At 38.5% G+C, this 15,208-nt stretch overlaps 1 protein-coding gene across 1 annotated transcript; it reads left to right on the plus strand.

Moving 5' to 3' along the window:
* Positions 1-88: 88 nt before the first annotated feature.
* HELQ (helicase, POLQ like) lies at positions 89-13,773 on the plus strand. Its single transcript, XM_072334796.1, has 18 exons — positions 89-355; positions 660-1,398; positions 1,859-2,037; positions 2,603-2,803; positions 3,855-3,927; positions 4,374-4,471; positions 4,943-5,041; positions 5,716-5,861; positions 6,725-6,964; positions 7,733-7,874; positions 8,170-8,274; positions 8,779-8,998; positions 9,743-9,900; positions 10,888-10,986; positions 11,272-11,445; positions 11,957-12,070; positions 12,869-13,003; positions 13,563-13,773. The coding sequence occupies exons 1-18, from the start codon at positions 182-184 to the stop codon at positions 13,638-13,640; spliced, it is 3,174 nt and encodes a 1,057-aa protein (XP_072190897.1). The 5' UTR covers positions 89-181; the 3' UTR covers positions 13,641-13,773.
* The last annotated feature ends 1,435 nt before the right edge of the window (positions 13,774-15,208 follow it).

Below are 15,208 nucleotides of genomic sequence, written 5' to 3' on the forward strand. Positions count from 1 at the left end.
CCAACCGGAAATACGATCCGCTGCCCAATGGGGCTACGGCCTGCACTACTTGAGGCAGGCGATTGGCTGCGCACCTGTCACGTGGTACAGCTTGTTTAGTTCTTGAGCTGGTGGCGGCGGTTGGGGTCGGACTCCTTGTGTCTTTATTAGCCGCCATGGATGCGGTTCCGGTGCCGCTCTGATGCCTCTCGGCTCCCTCCTCATGGCTGAGCCCGCTCTCGCCGTGCGGAGGAGAAGCTGCATCAGCTCCGCTCGCAAACGGAGTCATCCGTCTGCGCGGCCCGGGGCCGCCTGCTCGCCGTTGGCTGTCAAGAGACCCAGTGCTTGGGGTGAGGGGGTCCCGGCCGAGCCACCGGTACGGAGAGTGGTGGCAGGGGAACGGGCCGGAGCGGGCTGTGGTGGGGCTGTGGTGGTGGGCGGTGTCTGGCTGGGGCTGTTCCGGATTAGGAGCCTCAAAAATCTCGTTGAGGCTGTACTGCATTTCACTCGATTGCAAGCATTAAAAGTTGAACTGCTTTTCACTGCTGAGTAGAAAAACAGATTAATTGCTCGATAAGTTCTAGAATGGTTACGTGAACTACAGGTTATGCTTCAGTTGGTAAGGCTTTTCTAGCTTGTTTCTTCACAGTGTTAGTTCTCTTATTGTCCTGTTTCCACAGTGTACCAATGACAGTGAAGAGGATATGTTTGGTGACTATGACAGCTTTCATGAAAGTGATTCGTTATTGGCTCAAGTTCTTGATGCAGAACAGCAGCACCCCCAGGAAAAAGGCACAGACATGAATGCAGCTGGAGAGTTTGCCCATAGGTATCTTCAGTCAGAAATGGACCAAAGCAAGCAAGGCAATCTGCATGCTGTAGAAGATAGTAGTGTATGTAAAGTGGATGGATATCGTGGCTTCCAAGTGAATGAAAATGACACCAGAGACACCAATGAAGAGCTCAGTGACTCTGTTTTCGATGAATTGCCTTCATCACAACTTTTGTATTTGGAGAAAATGGGTGAGCTTTCTTCTCATTCCCAAAGGTCTGCAGGCACAGAAAAGGTGGATAAGCCCAAGAGTTCCTTGTTGGACAAAATCCCAAGTCTGTCATCTCCATGTCCTGACTTTGGACATAAGAACAAAAGCACAAAACCTTCTGAAGGCTCTAAGTCTGATTCATGTAAAAGCGTGAGTCTTAAAGATCATCTGAAAAATGCTATGACTGGAAATGCCAAAGCCCAGACTCCAACGGTCTCAAAGACGAAGCAGCTTAAAGAAGCTATTTTATCTGAAGAGATTTCTGTTGCTAGAGAAACAATCGGATCATCATCTTTTGATATAGGCCCATTTTATGGATTACCCAGCAAAGTTAAACATCTCCTCAGGCAATTTCGGGGGATTGAAACACTTTATGGTAATACAAGCTATGGCTTCTTTGAAGCGAACAATTGTAGTATAAGTGAAGTATTTTCTGTTTAATCTATTGCGGTGTAAAATTACTTGTTCATGGTTGACTTACTGCCCATTGCACAAACCAGATATTTAAATTAGAATATTTTCAAGTGTAAAAGTCGGATGATGTAACGCTACTTGTTGCATTTGAGGGAAGAGCCTAAGTCATGTTGGATCTCCAGAGGAGGAAGGATAAGAAAGTAAAGGTAATAATAGCTATGTCAAAAGAGAATTGTTTTTCAGCAGTGTGGAGGAAGATGGTGTGGCTTACAGGAATATGTTTTTGTGTGATATCTGAGAAAATGGGGAGGCTTGTAGCACTTAACTGAAGAAAGCTCCTGATTGCCAAATTGGTGGGTTTTATACAGCGTGGGCAAAGAGCCTTAAAAAGGATTGGCAATAATTCTTCTTTAATTTTGCAGAATGGCAGCATGATTGCTTAACATTAAAATCCCTCCAGCAGAGGAAGAATTTGATTTACTCTTTACCAACTAGTGGTGGAAAAACACTTGTTGCTGAAATCTTAATTCTCCAAGAATTACTCTGCAGGCAGAAGGATGTTCTGATGATCCTGCCGTATGTTGCCATTGTCCAAGAAAAGGTCTGAAAATTCCTGGTATTGTGCATGTTCTCCAATGTGCCTTGTTATGTGACTGGTTTTAGCAGTAAAGTTAGCGAACAGAATTTTTCCATTAAGAGCATTTTGGGTAATGAGTTGCTTTGCTTTTAAGTGCTGTGCTGAGACTCAGTTTTATTCTAAGAAAATATTGTGGTTGTCATGTCAGTATGCTGAGTTATAAGAAATGGGCAGGTTCTTGAAATGATAGCATTCTGCAGTGCCACATGTATTTCTGTTCTTATGTAGTGTTTTTCTGTCAGCCCTTGTAGCGGAGTACTGTTGTAATAAAGACAGATGCTACTCTGACTAGATCACAATGTAGTTAGAGAAAAGTTAAACTACCCTCAATAAAGAGGTGAATGCTTTTGTTTTTCAGCTGTGGAAAGCAGTCATAGTTGATGTTTTGCTTTCCTTACACAGTTGGGTTTAGGCGTGGGTAGGTTACATGCACGGTTGAGTAGTTGAGACAGGTCTGAAATTCAGAATGAGCGTGAGTGTTTACCAACTGATGTTGGATTTTCTTTTTGTTTGTCTTTTGTTTTTACAGGTTTGGGGTTTATCAAGCTTTGGGATAGAGTTAGGTTTCCTGGTTGAAGAATATGCGGGAAGTAAGGGAAGATTTCCACCCATCAAGAGAAGAGTAAAGAAGTCGCTTTATATTGCTACCATAGAAAAAGGACACGCTCTTGTGAATTCTTTGATTGAAACAGATAGAATTGATGACCTTGGTCTAGTTGTAGTAGATGAGGTAGGTCACAGGATTTCCCATAAATAGCTTTAGTTTGTTTCATTGTTTTAGTTTCCTGGACTTACTGTGTCCCAAATAGTATAACTTCGTTACTGCATTGGTAATTTGGGAGCAGAAAACTCAACTGTAACCAATGCCCATTTTGTTGAATGTTATTTTTATTCATCAACTGAAATATTCTTTGTCACAGTAAACTATGTTAACATATAGAATCATAGAATCACAAGGTTGGGAAGGACCTACAAGATCATCTAGTCCAACCGTCCTCCCATTACCATTGCAACCACAGTGTCTACCGTGTTCGTGGTTAATTGTAAATTAACTGTTTCTTTGTTTGGCTCTACGAAGTAACAAAAATTAGAAAGTGATATTGAGTTGTCTGACATGTGGTTTTGCATATACGTGTTGTGTGCCTGAATTCGATATCCTGGGATTTGGGGGCTGGTCTACTGAAGAGAAAATGAAGTCACATTTCACTGAGAATTACCTGTTACTCTGCTTTTTAGTAATGTGACTGAGTCATATTGCTAAAGGTTAATTATGGGATTGAATCACACGTGTAACATGTAAAATTGGATGTTCAACTCTTGGAATGCTCCAGGCTGACCTTTTTTAAACATAACTCCTCTAAATGTGAAAAGGTTTAATAAATAAGTTAGGCTTTTTCTGGTAGCACCTGCCTGCTAAGAAAAGATTTGTTTAGGTTCCATAACAAGTCTTTCTTAAAAATAAGTTGAACAAGGTAAGTTTATGTTGCTTCACCTCCATGCCATTGCAAAGGATCCTATTTCCCTGACACTTGTGATATAATTAAGTGGATGCAAATTTGAGCTGCTTTTACTCTTGGATCCTTTGTCCTATGGTTCTTAGATATGTATTAATTAAGGCAGTACTTAGGGAAGAAGCTTAGTGAGTCAGTTTACCAAGTGGAACTCTAGATGGAATCTTGACAGACACTCAACTCAAAATTACTTAGAAATAAACTGTAGTGTTTGTGGGAATATTTGTAACCCAATAATAACACTTGGTTGCTTTCTCCTCTGGTTTGCAGTTGCATATGATTGGAGAGGGGAGTCGTGGAGCGACGCTGGAAATGACTCTTGCAAAAATACTTTACACTAGTAGTAAGTCAGTCTCTAAAATACTGTTTTGTGATCATCTGTAGAGTCTGGGCTTTGCTTTCTAGATCTGTACTGTCTGGGCTGCTTTTGGAAAATGTTGTGTCCATGACCCAGCAGTGTTTACTCTTTGAGTTGTTTTACCCCATAAGGATGGGCTGAGTGTTCTTGAAGCCTTTTTGATACTTATCTGAGCAATCCTGAGCCCTGTCAAACATTTTCCATTTCTTCATAGGAGCCCATTAGCCATTGGAGTTAAACATCTCTATAGAGAAGGGTTCCTTTTCTATGCTTACATCTCAGGCAATATTTCTTAGTTATATCCCTGTGAAACCTGCTGATTTGGCACTTGAATGCTAGTAATGGCTAAGCAGGCTTATGAGTTAAATACTGAGCCAAGTGTTTAAAATGGTGACCATGGAAATAAACTCATCTCAACTTGTGTTTTACAGAAAGTACGCATATTGTTGGAATGAGTGCAACTTTAAATAATGTTGGAGACCTGCAAAAGTTCCTGCAAGCAGAGTACTATACTAAAAATTTCAGACCGGTATGTACACAAAATACTGTAAACCAGTCACTGTTGTTTCTGGCTTTAAAGTTATAACAGCCCTGTTCAGACCTTTAACGTGGGCTGTGTGTTTACTTTCACAGTGTTTGAAAAATTAAAGCAATATGCGCGCTGAGGCTTGCAATTGTACCAACAAAAGCTTTTTCCATGGTTTATACATCATATGTCCTTATGTTATCTGAACTAATGATAAGTCATTACTGTTCGTGTAATGCGCTTGGAATCTGAGCTGGTGGTCTTCAGTCATGAGAACTGTTTATGAACAGTGATGCATATTCTTAGCTAATTCGACATTTGTTTTGTCAGAGCAGATAATTAGAGCTATTTTTTTTAAATGCATGCATGTATCTAAGTGAAGCATGATGCTCACTAAAAACAAACAGCTGCATATCAATAATGGCTTCATCTTGGTAATTTGACTGTTTCTGTTTCTGGCTTAAATCAATCTAGGTAGAGTTAAAGGAATACATAAAGATAAGAGATTCAATTTATGAGGTAGACAGCAAAGCAGAAAATGGCTTTACTTTTTCACGTCTCCTTAATTTCAAGGTAAGATCTAAGTTTCTTTGAACTATGGTTATAAAACATCATTATTCATTCATGTCTTTGCAGTGCTCTCACAGGAGAAATTACGTAGTTGACTTGTAATGCATATAGCAAAGACAGTAGCAAACTTAGTGGGAGAAAAAGGTTCTTTAAATATCAGATGTTTAACCATATTTTAATGTTTTTACTGCTCTTAAAGTAGAAGGTGAGGTTTGTTTCTTTTCAGTATTCTCCTATTCAAGTGGGCTTGAAAATTCCAGGGAGCTAACTGCTGCAACTCTTTGGATAGATTTTCTCAGCTGTTTATCACTCTTAACAATGAACCTGCGTTCTTTTATTTATAAGCTTATGACTGACTTATTTGGATTCACTTCAGTGTTAAGAGTGGTGGGTGATGGCATGCTGCAGCTAGCACAAGCACCATTGCTACTGTGATACTAAAGATACTAAGGAGGAGGAAGAAGGGTATTTGATTTTTATGTAGCTATACTGAGCTGAATCTTTTGGTAAACTGTAAAGCGCTTAGTTGGGAGAAGTTCATCCCACATATTCTTGTTTTTAAGTTGCCTTAATGCAAATGGATGACTTGTGAAGGCAGAGCACAGGTACTGAGTACTTGCTGAGTTTAAGAATTAAATGCTACCTTTAAAAAATGATGTTTGTCAATCTGTTGATAGTATCCTAGTAGTCTGGAGAAAGCAGATCCTGACCACATCGTTGCACTGGTTACTGAAGTTATTCCAAAATATTCCTGCCTAATCTTTTGTCCCACTAAAAAGAACTGTGAGAATGTGGCTACAATGGTTTGCAAGTATCTGAACAAGTATGTTTTATCTCCTGTTTTGTTTTTATTATTATTATATATGGAATTATTGGCTAGAACTTGGGATTTATCTTTATTATGGTAGTGGCTTTTCTGGGTGATGAGGTGTGCTTCAAATGTACAGAATTATGTGAAGCTGTTAACTGGATATATTACAGAAAACTGCTCTAGGCTTATTAGTAAACTGTTTTACAAACTTTGCTCAGCAAATCTGATAAATAGAGAATAAACTTAAAAAGCATGATAAACGTATATTAGAAGGAATTAACCTTGTCTTATTGGCACTTATCTCCGCAAGCTACTTAAAGACATTTTTTCTATAGCCCTGTATTTGGTCATGTATGTCATTAGTTGAACATGGAAGTATGAAGTATTCTCTGCTTAGAGGATGTAAACACTATACTGAGCTTCATGTGCAAAAGAAATTGAGATTTGTTTGACTGGATAAAAGTCTGATTGGATATAGTTATAGTCTAGCAAAGTTGAAGTGGTATGTAGCAAGAAATTACATTGATTATTCAGATTTCCCTGCCACCAATCTTGGAACCAATTTTCATGTTTATAAGCTGATACTGACCTTCCACCTTGTCTTCAATGTGGCTGATACACACCTAATCAATATTTGATGCCTTCTGTACCCTTGTTTCTTAACAATGACAAAAAAAAATCACTTGTGGTTGACTTCAGTCTCTACTTGTGTATCGCTATTTTAAAGCTGTCAAAAACAAATCTTTATCCAAACTCGCATATTTAGTGACAGGAATGGATAATGAACAGAAATATAGAAGCTATGTCTGCCTAAATTTTCTTAAAGTGATTATTAATTGATCAAAGTCTGAAGCAATGTTTTTTTGTTTTCAAAGAGAATTCAGAGCTCACAGGGAGAAAGAGAAACAGGATCTAATTAAGAACCTAAAGGATATTGGAAATGGAAGCATCTGTCCTGTTCTGAGGCAAACGATTCCTTTTGGTATTGCCTATCACCATAGTGGCCTTACAAATGATGAAAGGAAGAGTATAGAAGAAGCATATTCTAGAGGTGTCCTGTGCCTTCTTGCTTGCACAGCTACCTTAGCTGCAGGAGTCAACCTGCCAGCCAGAAGGTTAGTTAACAGAAATATTACATTGTTTCATTCTTGCACTGTAAATAATAACAATAAACCTTAAATTGGAAACATCACAGCTCTAATAAGTATCTTTCAGCTGATACTTGGAAATTCCGGGAGGAAGTAATTTAACACACTGAGCTTAGGACAGAATTAAAACTGCAAAGTTATCACCTAGGAAAAATATATCAGTAGCAAGTCTCTCAGAATGCATGGCTGAGGAACGCTTTCCTGAATGGATGAAGGAATTTTTACTACATCATGAAATTTCTTCAGTAATAATGAGCAGGTGATGATGCTTTTTAAATGCTTTCACAAGAATAACATTTAAATCCTAAAATAATTACTTTATAAGATGATATTTAAATATATTTTACCAGAAGAATATACTAGCACCTGTTACACAGGTATTGATGGCATGTCTTGCCATCGTCTTTAAGACCAAAGACTAAGAAGCTGGATTTGCGTGCATGTGTTTGACACATCTGAGGGGAGAGAACTTTATTTCTTTAACAGAGGAATGTGGTCTGTTTTTAGCATTGCTGACTCAGGGTCAACGTTGTTTGTGTTTGACGAGTAATTAAAATGGATTGCGGTTCAAACTGGAAGTCATTGAATGTTGTTTTGTGAAACGCTTGTTTTGAAACAAGTCCATTTAGTTTTGGTTAGCTTAGTTGCAAAGCATGAAGCATTTTTAAGATATTGCAGCTATAGTAATTTTAATATGAAGCACAGCTTACTAATGATTCTTTTTTTGTTTTACAGGGTGATTTTAAGAGCTCCATATGTTGCTAGTGAGTTCCTGAAGAAGAATCAATATAAACAAATGATTGGCAGAGCTGGTCGAGCCGGTATTGACAATGCTGGTGAAAGTATTCTCATAGTGCAGGAAAAAGACAAACATTTGGTAACTTTTATGAAGCTGTTGCTGGTTTGAGTCATTGGATTAAGTTGGTGAGATAAAGAGGAGTAGATGAGCTCCTTAGCCTAATTTCTGTAGAATTTGTTTGAAGTAATTGACTTGTGTAATGCCTGTTAATTGCTTTGGTCCTACATGGACTGTTTTCACCATTAGCTATAAGTGCTAAATGTTTACAGATACTGTGTTTATAAGCAGAATGACAAGTATCCGTATTTCAGAACAGTTTTAAACTACTACATAAATATTTTTCTCTACTAATATATTTCTTGGGACCTTTTAGGTTCGAGATTTAATAACCAGTCCTTTGGAGAATTGTTACAGCAATCTTCTGCCAGAGTTCACCAAGGGAATGCAGTACCTGTTGCTATCATTGGTTGGATTAAAGGTATTAGTTAAGTATTATCAGCAGTTAAAGTGTTTGGGGGATGCAATAAATATTGTATTGCTTGATTCTGTAGGAAAAACAGATATTTTCAACAGTTGAACTTAGCTAAGATGGACACAGCTTCACTTCAGATGAGAAGTGCAAAACTGTGACTAGTATCTTTCTCACTTAAAAAGTAATGACACAACGTGATGCTTTGCCAGTGTGGGCAAGGCCCGAGTTATGTCTGTCTTCTCCAGTGTCTTAATACTTCCATTTCTGATACTAGATTCTGAGAATAAAAACTAGTAACGGTCTAAACAAATTAACATAATAGAATAGCCAGGATAATAAACAAATGTACATGCTGTCCCATCAGATCAATGATCAGCAGTCTATTCTGTTTGTCATTTATCTCTCTATAAACAACTTAAAAGGTAGTCTGAGTAATTGTTTTGAGTAGCATGCTCTTTTATGCATGATGACACATTTGAGCAATGCTAATCACTTCCAAATCTTATACAGATTGCAGTTACCCAAGAGGAAGTGTACAGTTTTATGTGCCATACATTGCTGGGCGTCCAGCAGCAGCTGCTGTTGAAAGAGAAGAGCCTCTCAGAGATCGTTAGAGATGAGCTACAAAATCTAATAGAAAAGGGACTCTTAAAAGGAAAAATAATGGACAAGGATCAGAATTCCACAAGTCCACTAACAATCACACTGTTGGGTAAAGCTACATATAAAGGTAAGATTAATTTTATTCTTTAGCAAACGCTTTCATCTCAGCTGTACCTCAGTTCAATGTGGTTTTCTCTCTTCTCTTTGAAAAGCTTTGAAAAAAAGCTTGGCCAGTGCTAGTTTAGTTACTAAATAATGTGTTGGACTGAAATTAAGTATGAGTAAGCATTACGTGACTGAATGTTATGGGTATGAATTTGAACAACATGAATCACAAGAAGGCTCCAAAGAGAGCTGTATTAAAATTAATGACTTAATTTGCCTTAATGGTTGTAATGAAAATTGCAGTCTAATTTTCACAAGTAGGTATTGTGAGCAATGTTATTTTTTAGCCTACAAGGAGATTGATGGGGAAAGGAAGTAATTTTACACGTGGTCCAAATCTAATGTAAAAAGTATACCGGAAAGTATGATTTTTTTTCATCTCATAGCATAAGGATGTATGACAAGGAAAGCATTTGTATGAAACTGAGAGATAGCTTCAATCTATAAAACTTACAAGAGTTTCTTCAAATGTTCCAAAAGCACACTAACCGTATATGGAAATCAGTAACTGCAGACTTCTCGCAGTTTCTTTTTACCAGTAATGATAGGTGACAATGGTTATTTGGGCTATGCTTTTCTCTTGGATTCAGATTGCACTGCCAACAAACTTTTCTGAAAAAGCCAAATGATGACGACATGTGAGAATCTGATGCACTTAACTCTGTGTGCCTTCCTAAAATTGCTGAGCAGTGTATGCTTATTTTAGGGTCTATAGACGTGTCATACTGCAATCTTCTTTACAAAGAGCTGAGGAAAGGCTTGGAAGGGCTGGTTCTTGAGAGCAGTCTTCATCTTGTCTATTTGGCTACTCCATATGACATGGTTTCCAACTGCAGCCCAGATTGGATGCTATACTTGAGGCAGGTGAGATTTGTATTTCAATCATTGATCAGGGCATATACTAATGCTGCTTAGTGGATTTTGAGTGTTTCTACATACAGAATGTAATTAGTACAATAACATTTTGATGAAAAGGTAAAGATGTTAAATGTTTTCAATCGCAGGTCAGAAGTGCTTTTCTTTACCTCAAGAACCTAATTCATCTCGTGCATTGATATTTTGTCCTCTTTGTGAGAAACAGCAGCATGATGGCACTGAAGTCTGTATAACTGGGGTTGTTAGTGTGTGGTACTCAACAGTTTGATGGGTAAAGAAGCTGCAGATCTGACTGCAGAGAATTTGGTCTAGTTTGTATAAAATCATCCTAGAGTTTGCAGAACGACTTGGAGTACAGGAAAAAAAATGTGGTTTTTGATCACTGAGCCATTTATTTTTGAAATATTTGGTGAAACTGATCCCTTTTTATTCAACTCTATATTAGTATTGATCACTGTCTGAGAGGGAAGAACTTAAATTCCAGATGTGTTTAAGTGAATGACAAGACTTGGAAGAAAGTACTAGAGTGCATAGAAGCGCTGCTGGTAGTTCACCACGGGTTTTTAACTGATTTATCTTGAATTTTATATATAGACTGGCCCTCATTACCAAATAAGGTGAGAAATGTGATGCTGTGTGCACCTTCATAATAAAGCTGTGTATGCATTTAAAAATGCACAGCCTTTGTACATGTACACCAGAAGTTTAGCAGCTGAACACATCTGTATATGTAGCTTCAAACCAGTTGACTTAAAGGTGACAAAGTATGGAAGTTTCTCATTTGAGGAGGAGAAGGGAAAGCAAAATATGACCTGCCTACAGGCAGTATGTGTATTAAACAAATCTGATGTGAATTACTTTGTAGAGCTAAATATACTATACATACATTGTCTGCAGCTGTTCTGATTTGCAACATTTAATTTCTAATTAGTTGTTATGAAGAAATGATTTGGATTGTAATCAATCTTCCTTTAGTTCAACCAGCTGAGTTTGGCAGAGCAAAAAGTAGCAGATATGGTGGGAGTACCTGAGAGCTTTATCGCAAAAAAGGCTTCTGGTCAAGCCATCAGAAAGGTAGGCTGGAGATTCCTTACGCCTAAGACAACAGTGTAGTCTTGTAATTCCACTGTTCAGAAATGCTGGATTAACTTTCAAGAAAGTATTTAATTATTACTGTTCTTTTATGCCTTAACTTTTTCACCTCATCTTTTCAGAATGCTTAATGTGTTTGGGTCTAACGTATACCTGCTTTAGAGATGTGAAGGAACAGGGATGTAAAGAATTAATCCTTGAAGAGTGAGCAGGAAATTGTGGACTTCATGGGGATTGGTACTGAGTTCTAATTTGTTTTACTCCTAGAATGTGGACAGTGCTGTTGTGAACAGGCTCTACCTGTCATTTGTCCTCTATGCCCTACTGAAAGAGACCAACATATGGAGCGTCTCAGAGAAATTCAACATGTCCCGAGGTTATGTGCAGAGTCTCCTTACATCTGCTGCCTCATTTGCCTTGTGTGTTCTACATTTCTGTGAGGTAGTGTTAAATATCTCTTGGTATCTTCTCTTGGTTGGTTTTGCAAAACTTGGAATTATCTTCTGTTACGATAAACTTAACTCATACATTGCATTTCATTTCTCCTGTGTGTAACTGTACGTTGTCAAGATAAGCATGTCAGTATGATGGTGCATATTTCTTGTGTTAACAGTAAGTTTGATGGACAGAAAATGCAAGAATGCTTACTCTAGAGGTCATTAATCAGTCATAAAATGCAGTTGATGGAAAATTGAGCTTGCTTTTGTGAGATGAGGCTTTCTGGTTGTATAACGTCACTGTGAGAAAAGAGTTGCCTTGGTTGGTTCTTTGTTTCTTTCTCCATTGAAATAATGCATCCTTCATAACTATCCCAGACTTAGCTGAGGAGTGCCAAATGCAACTCTGCAACAAGCTGAAAGAATGACAAACAAGAAGAGCTTTCCTACTGTCTTTCTTCACTGTCTATTTTACTGTCTTTTAGTGTGACTTTTAATTGTCCTTGCCTCTGCAGGAGCTGGAGGAGTTTTGGGTTTATAAAGCTCTGCTGACAGAACTTACCAAGCGCTTGACATACTGTGTTAAGACAGAGCTCATTCCTCTCATGGAGGTAGCAGGGGTTCTAGAGGTAAGTAAACTTGGACAAAGGCAAACTGAGTGTTATTATCACTAAAGTATCTCTGGAAGACCAGGCTAGTTTTTTATTCCACATTTGGCATCGTACTTCACAGCAGTCTGGGGTATCAGGGACTGCTGGGGAAATGTGAGCTGGAGACAGTCATGTTCTCCTTCTGGTTGCTGCTACAGCAACGGTGAAAACACTGCAGTTACATACTAATTTAGAGCTTTGTGCTCAACTGTATAACACAGCCCAGGTCAGGTTTATTTTGAGGTTAAGTTAGAAGATTATCACAGGAATACGGGACATTATATAGGGAATGTAAGCTTCTAGTATCACTAATGCTTGTGCGTGTATTTCAGGTGAGAAATGTGACTAGTTTCTGATTTGAGGGCTCCTATTCAAGTAGGAAGATACTGCAGGAACTGAGTGCAGGATTTTGGGTCATTACTGGACCTCCTTTGAAAAGGACCTGTCTTTTCTATTCCAGCGATCTGTAGAAATCAGCTTGTCAGGAGCTTTGGTGGCAGGGAGTATTTACGCTGAAAAATTAAAACTGTTGAGATCTACAGCTTGATGCATTTTTGCAAGAAATTGTCTGAATTTGGGATAAAGGGAGAAGAAGGGTTTAAGTCTGGACTGCTGGCACCAGTTCTTATGAGACTTGTTGTTCTTGGCAAGGTGAATCAAAGGGAACCTGGATCAGTATTAAAAGTACATGTATAAATGTTTGAGGTGGTTGCAGAGATTAGGACTGAGGATTCTTACTGCCTCTTACAATAATGTAACACACATTTTGGCTTACAGGCACGAGCTAAACAGCTTTATAACGCAGGGTACAAAACTTTAGCACACGTAGCTAATGCAAATCCAGAAACTCTGGTGAAGACGATCGAGCATTTGTCACGACGCCAAGCCAAGCAAATGGTTTCATCTGCTAAGGTAAGCAAGCATGTTAAAAGAAACTACCTGAGAAGTTCACAGTTTCAAAAGTGAATATTCAAATAACATTAAAAGAAAGTGGAAGATTTGGTTTAGAAATACAGGAATTTGTGAATATTTGCAATGGCAAGAGTGATCAGTATTAATCCAGTGAATTCATTTTCTTAACCATGTTATTTAGCTAAGATGATTACAAGGGGAATGAATTCAGTGACTACAGCCCTCAGTGCACTTGAATGATTGGCAAATAGAAACTACTTAAACCAATTTTGTTTCTTGAGTTGGGGAGGGGGGGTTGTTAGTAAAGGGTTCTCTTCATTGGAGAAGCAAAGACCAGAAATGTTCTGGTTGCTGATCTGGAACAATAAACAGTACAAGGTCTTGGCATAATACATAAGAAGGTATTAGTCCTTGGAGTGCTACAGTCCTGTGAGCAACAGCATTGTTTAGTTTCATTTTTCAAGACCAGATACAAACTTGGTTTAAACACCAGTGTTCCTTTCCTAACAGTATAGCAAGTGATTGTCTTAATTCCCTAATTATCTGATTGCTATTACAGATGCTGCTGACTGAAAAAGCTGCAGCTTTACAAGAAGAAGTAGAGGAACTCTTGAAAGTACCTACAGATATCCCATAAACCCACTGACCAGCTTGGTCATTAAACAAATAATAATGAATTGAAATATCTGGGCGCGTCTCAGATTTTACCTTTGTCCTATATACATGTGCTGTAAATATAATAAATATTTATTATCTTTTGTATACATCGTATTTGTGTGGATTTTGAATTGGAAATATTTCTTAGAGACACCAAGTGACTATTCTGTCTCTGTTGATGCCTGGGGAGAGAACTGCTAAGGATGACTCTGTAAAAGTCTTTCAAATAGGGTTTAAGCTTTATTTAAAGGTTTTTGAATTTCAAGGCAATATCAGAAGCCATATCAACTTCTGAGGCTACACAGGTAAATGGTAGTTGTAGTAGTGAGGGTATTGAAAGAGCAGCTCTAGCAAGGAGGTGTGCTTCATAAAGGCAGCTTTAAAGAGGTCTTAAGTGTTCAGTCATGACACAGTGAGCTCCTTTTTCAAATTGCTTATGTAAAAACATGGTAACATTAAAGCACTTCATGTCAAGAGTGATCAAATCCCAGTTGGGTCTGTATTCTAGAACTGTCTCTTCTGCAAAAGGTGGTGGTGAATCAATGATGAGTGGTATTTTAGTGCTGATTAGCTTGTTTTGTTAGAGAAACCTTGCGTAGCAAGTGTAATCTGTTAGAGGCATTTTTTCCATCAAAAGGCAGCTAAAAAGGTTAGTTCTCCTACTTTCCCTAGTGGCTTTGGGATTTTAATAAACGGAATTGAATACTTGGAGAATTAAAGAACTTAAACTGTAAGTTATTTCCTACACAACACCTAAGCAGCTGCTCTAAAGGCTTATTGGTTTGCCCAGCTATTGCTCCACTTGAAATGTTCTTACTTGGACCCTCATACTGAGGGGTTTTGGAAATAAGCAGAAAAACACTCAAACGTTTCTGAATCAGTCCTCTACAAATAATGCAATAGATCCCTACATTAGATAACTAACCTGCTGGCCAAGAGCAATCCTTGCAACTCTCTCTCACTGCTTGTGGTTCTGTTTGTGGCTTGCAGAAAGCTGTGTCCAGAAGGGGCTGGTGGGAGGCTTGCAGCCTGGTTTGCTGTTCTGATCGCTGTTCTGGAAAGGTGCTGCAGTGTGAGCTGGTCCTCTGTAGGCAGTTCTGGTCTCATCCTGTGACTGAAAGCTTCATTCATCACTTTCACAAGCCTGGCATATGGGGTGCAGGTTGCAATGAATACGAAGCATGTGAAAGTTTTGTTTTGGTTTGAAAATACGTTATCTTGCTTCTGAAATCAAAGGTCTGTGGTACAAAATGTGGAAGGAGACATGAGGATGATGCGGGAGGCCTTTGAGAAGCCCAGCCTGTGGTTTTAATTATTTAAGAGGCCTCATTTTTGGTGCATAAGTCTACTTTTACAACTGAGTTTTGTTTCAGTGAGGTTTCTTTCATACGCTAATCTGACACGGCCAGTTCTGTTGGTCTGCATAAATGCTGTGATGCCGCAAGAGCCATTTTGCCTCTTGCTCTGTTTATTCTTCCCTACTGCGTTCCCTTTGCACACATAAATAAAAGTCAGCTGGTTCTTGCTCAGGAAGAACGGGGGTGCTGC

This window comes from Excalfactoria chinensis, chromosome 4 (assembly GCF_039878825.1).
Source record: "Excalfactoria chinensis isolate bCotChi1 chromosome 4, bCotChi1.hap2, whole genome shotgun sequence".
Classification (NCBI taxonomy): Eukaryota; Metazoa; Chordata; class Aves; order Galliformes; family Phasianidae; genus Excalfactoria; species Excalfactoria chinensis.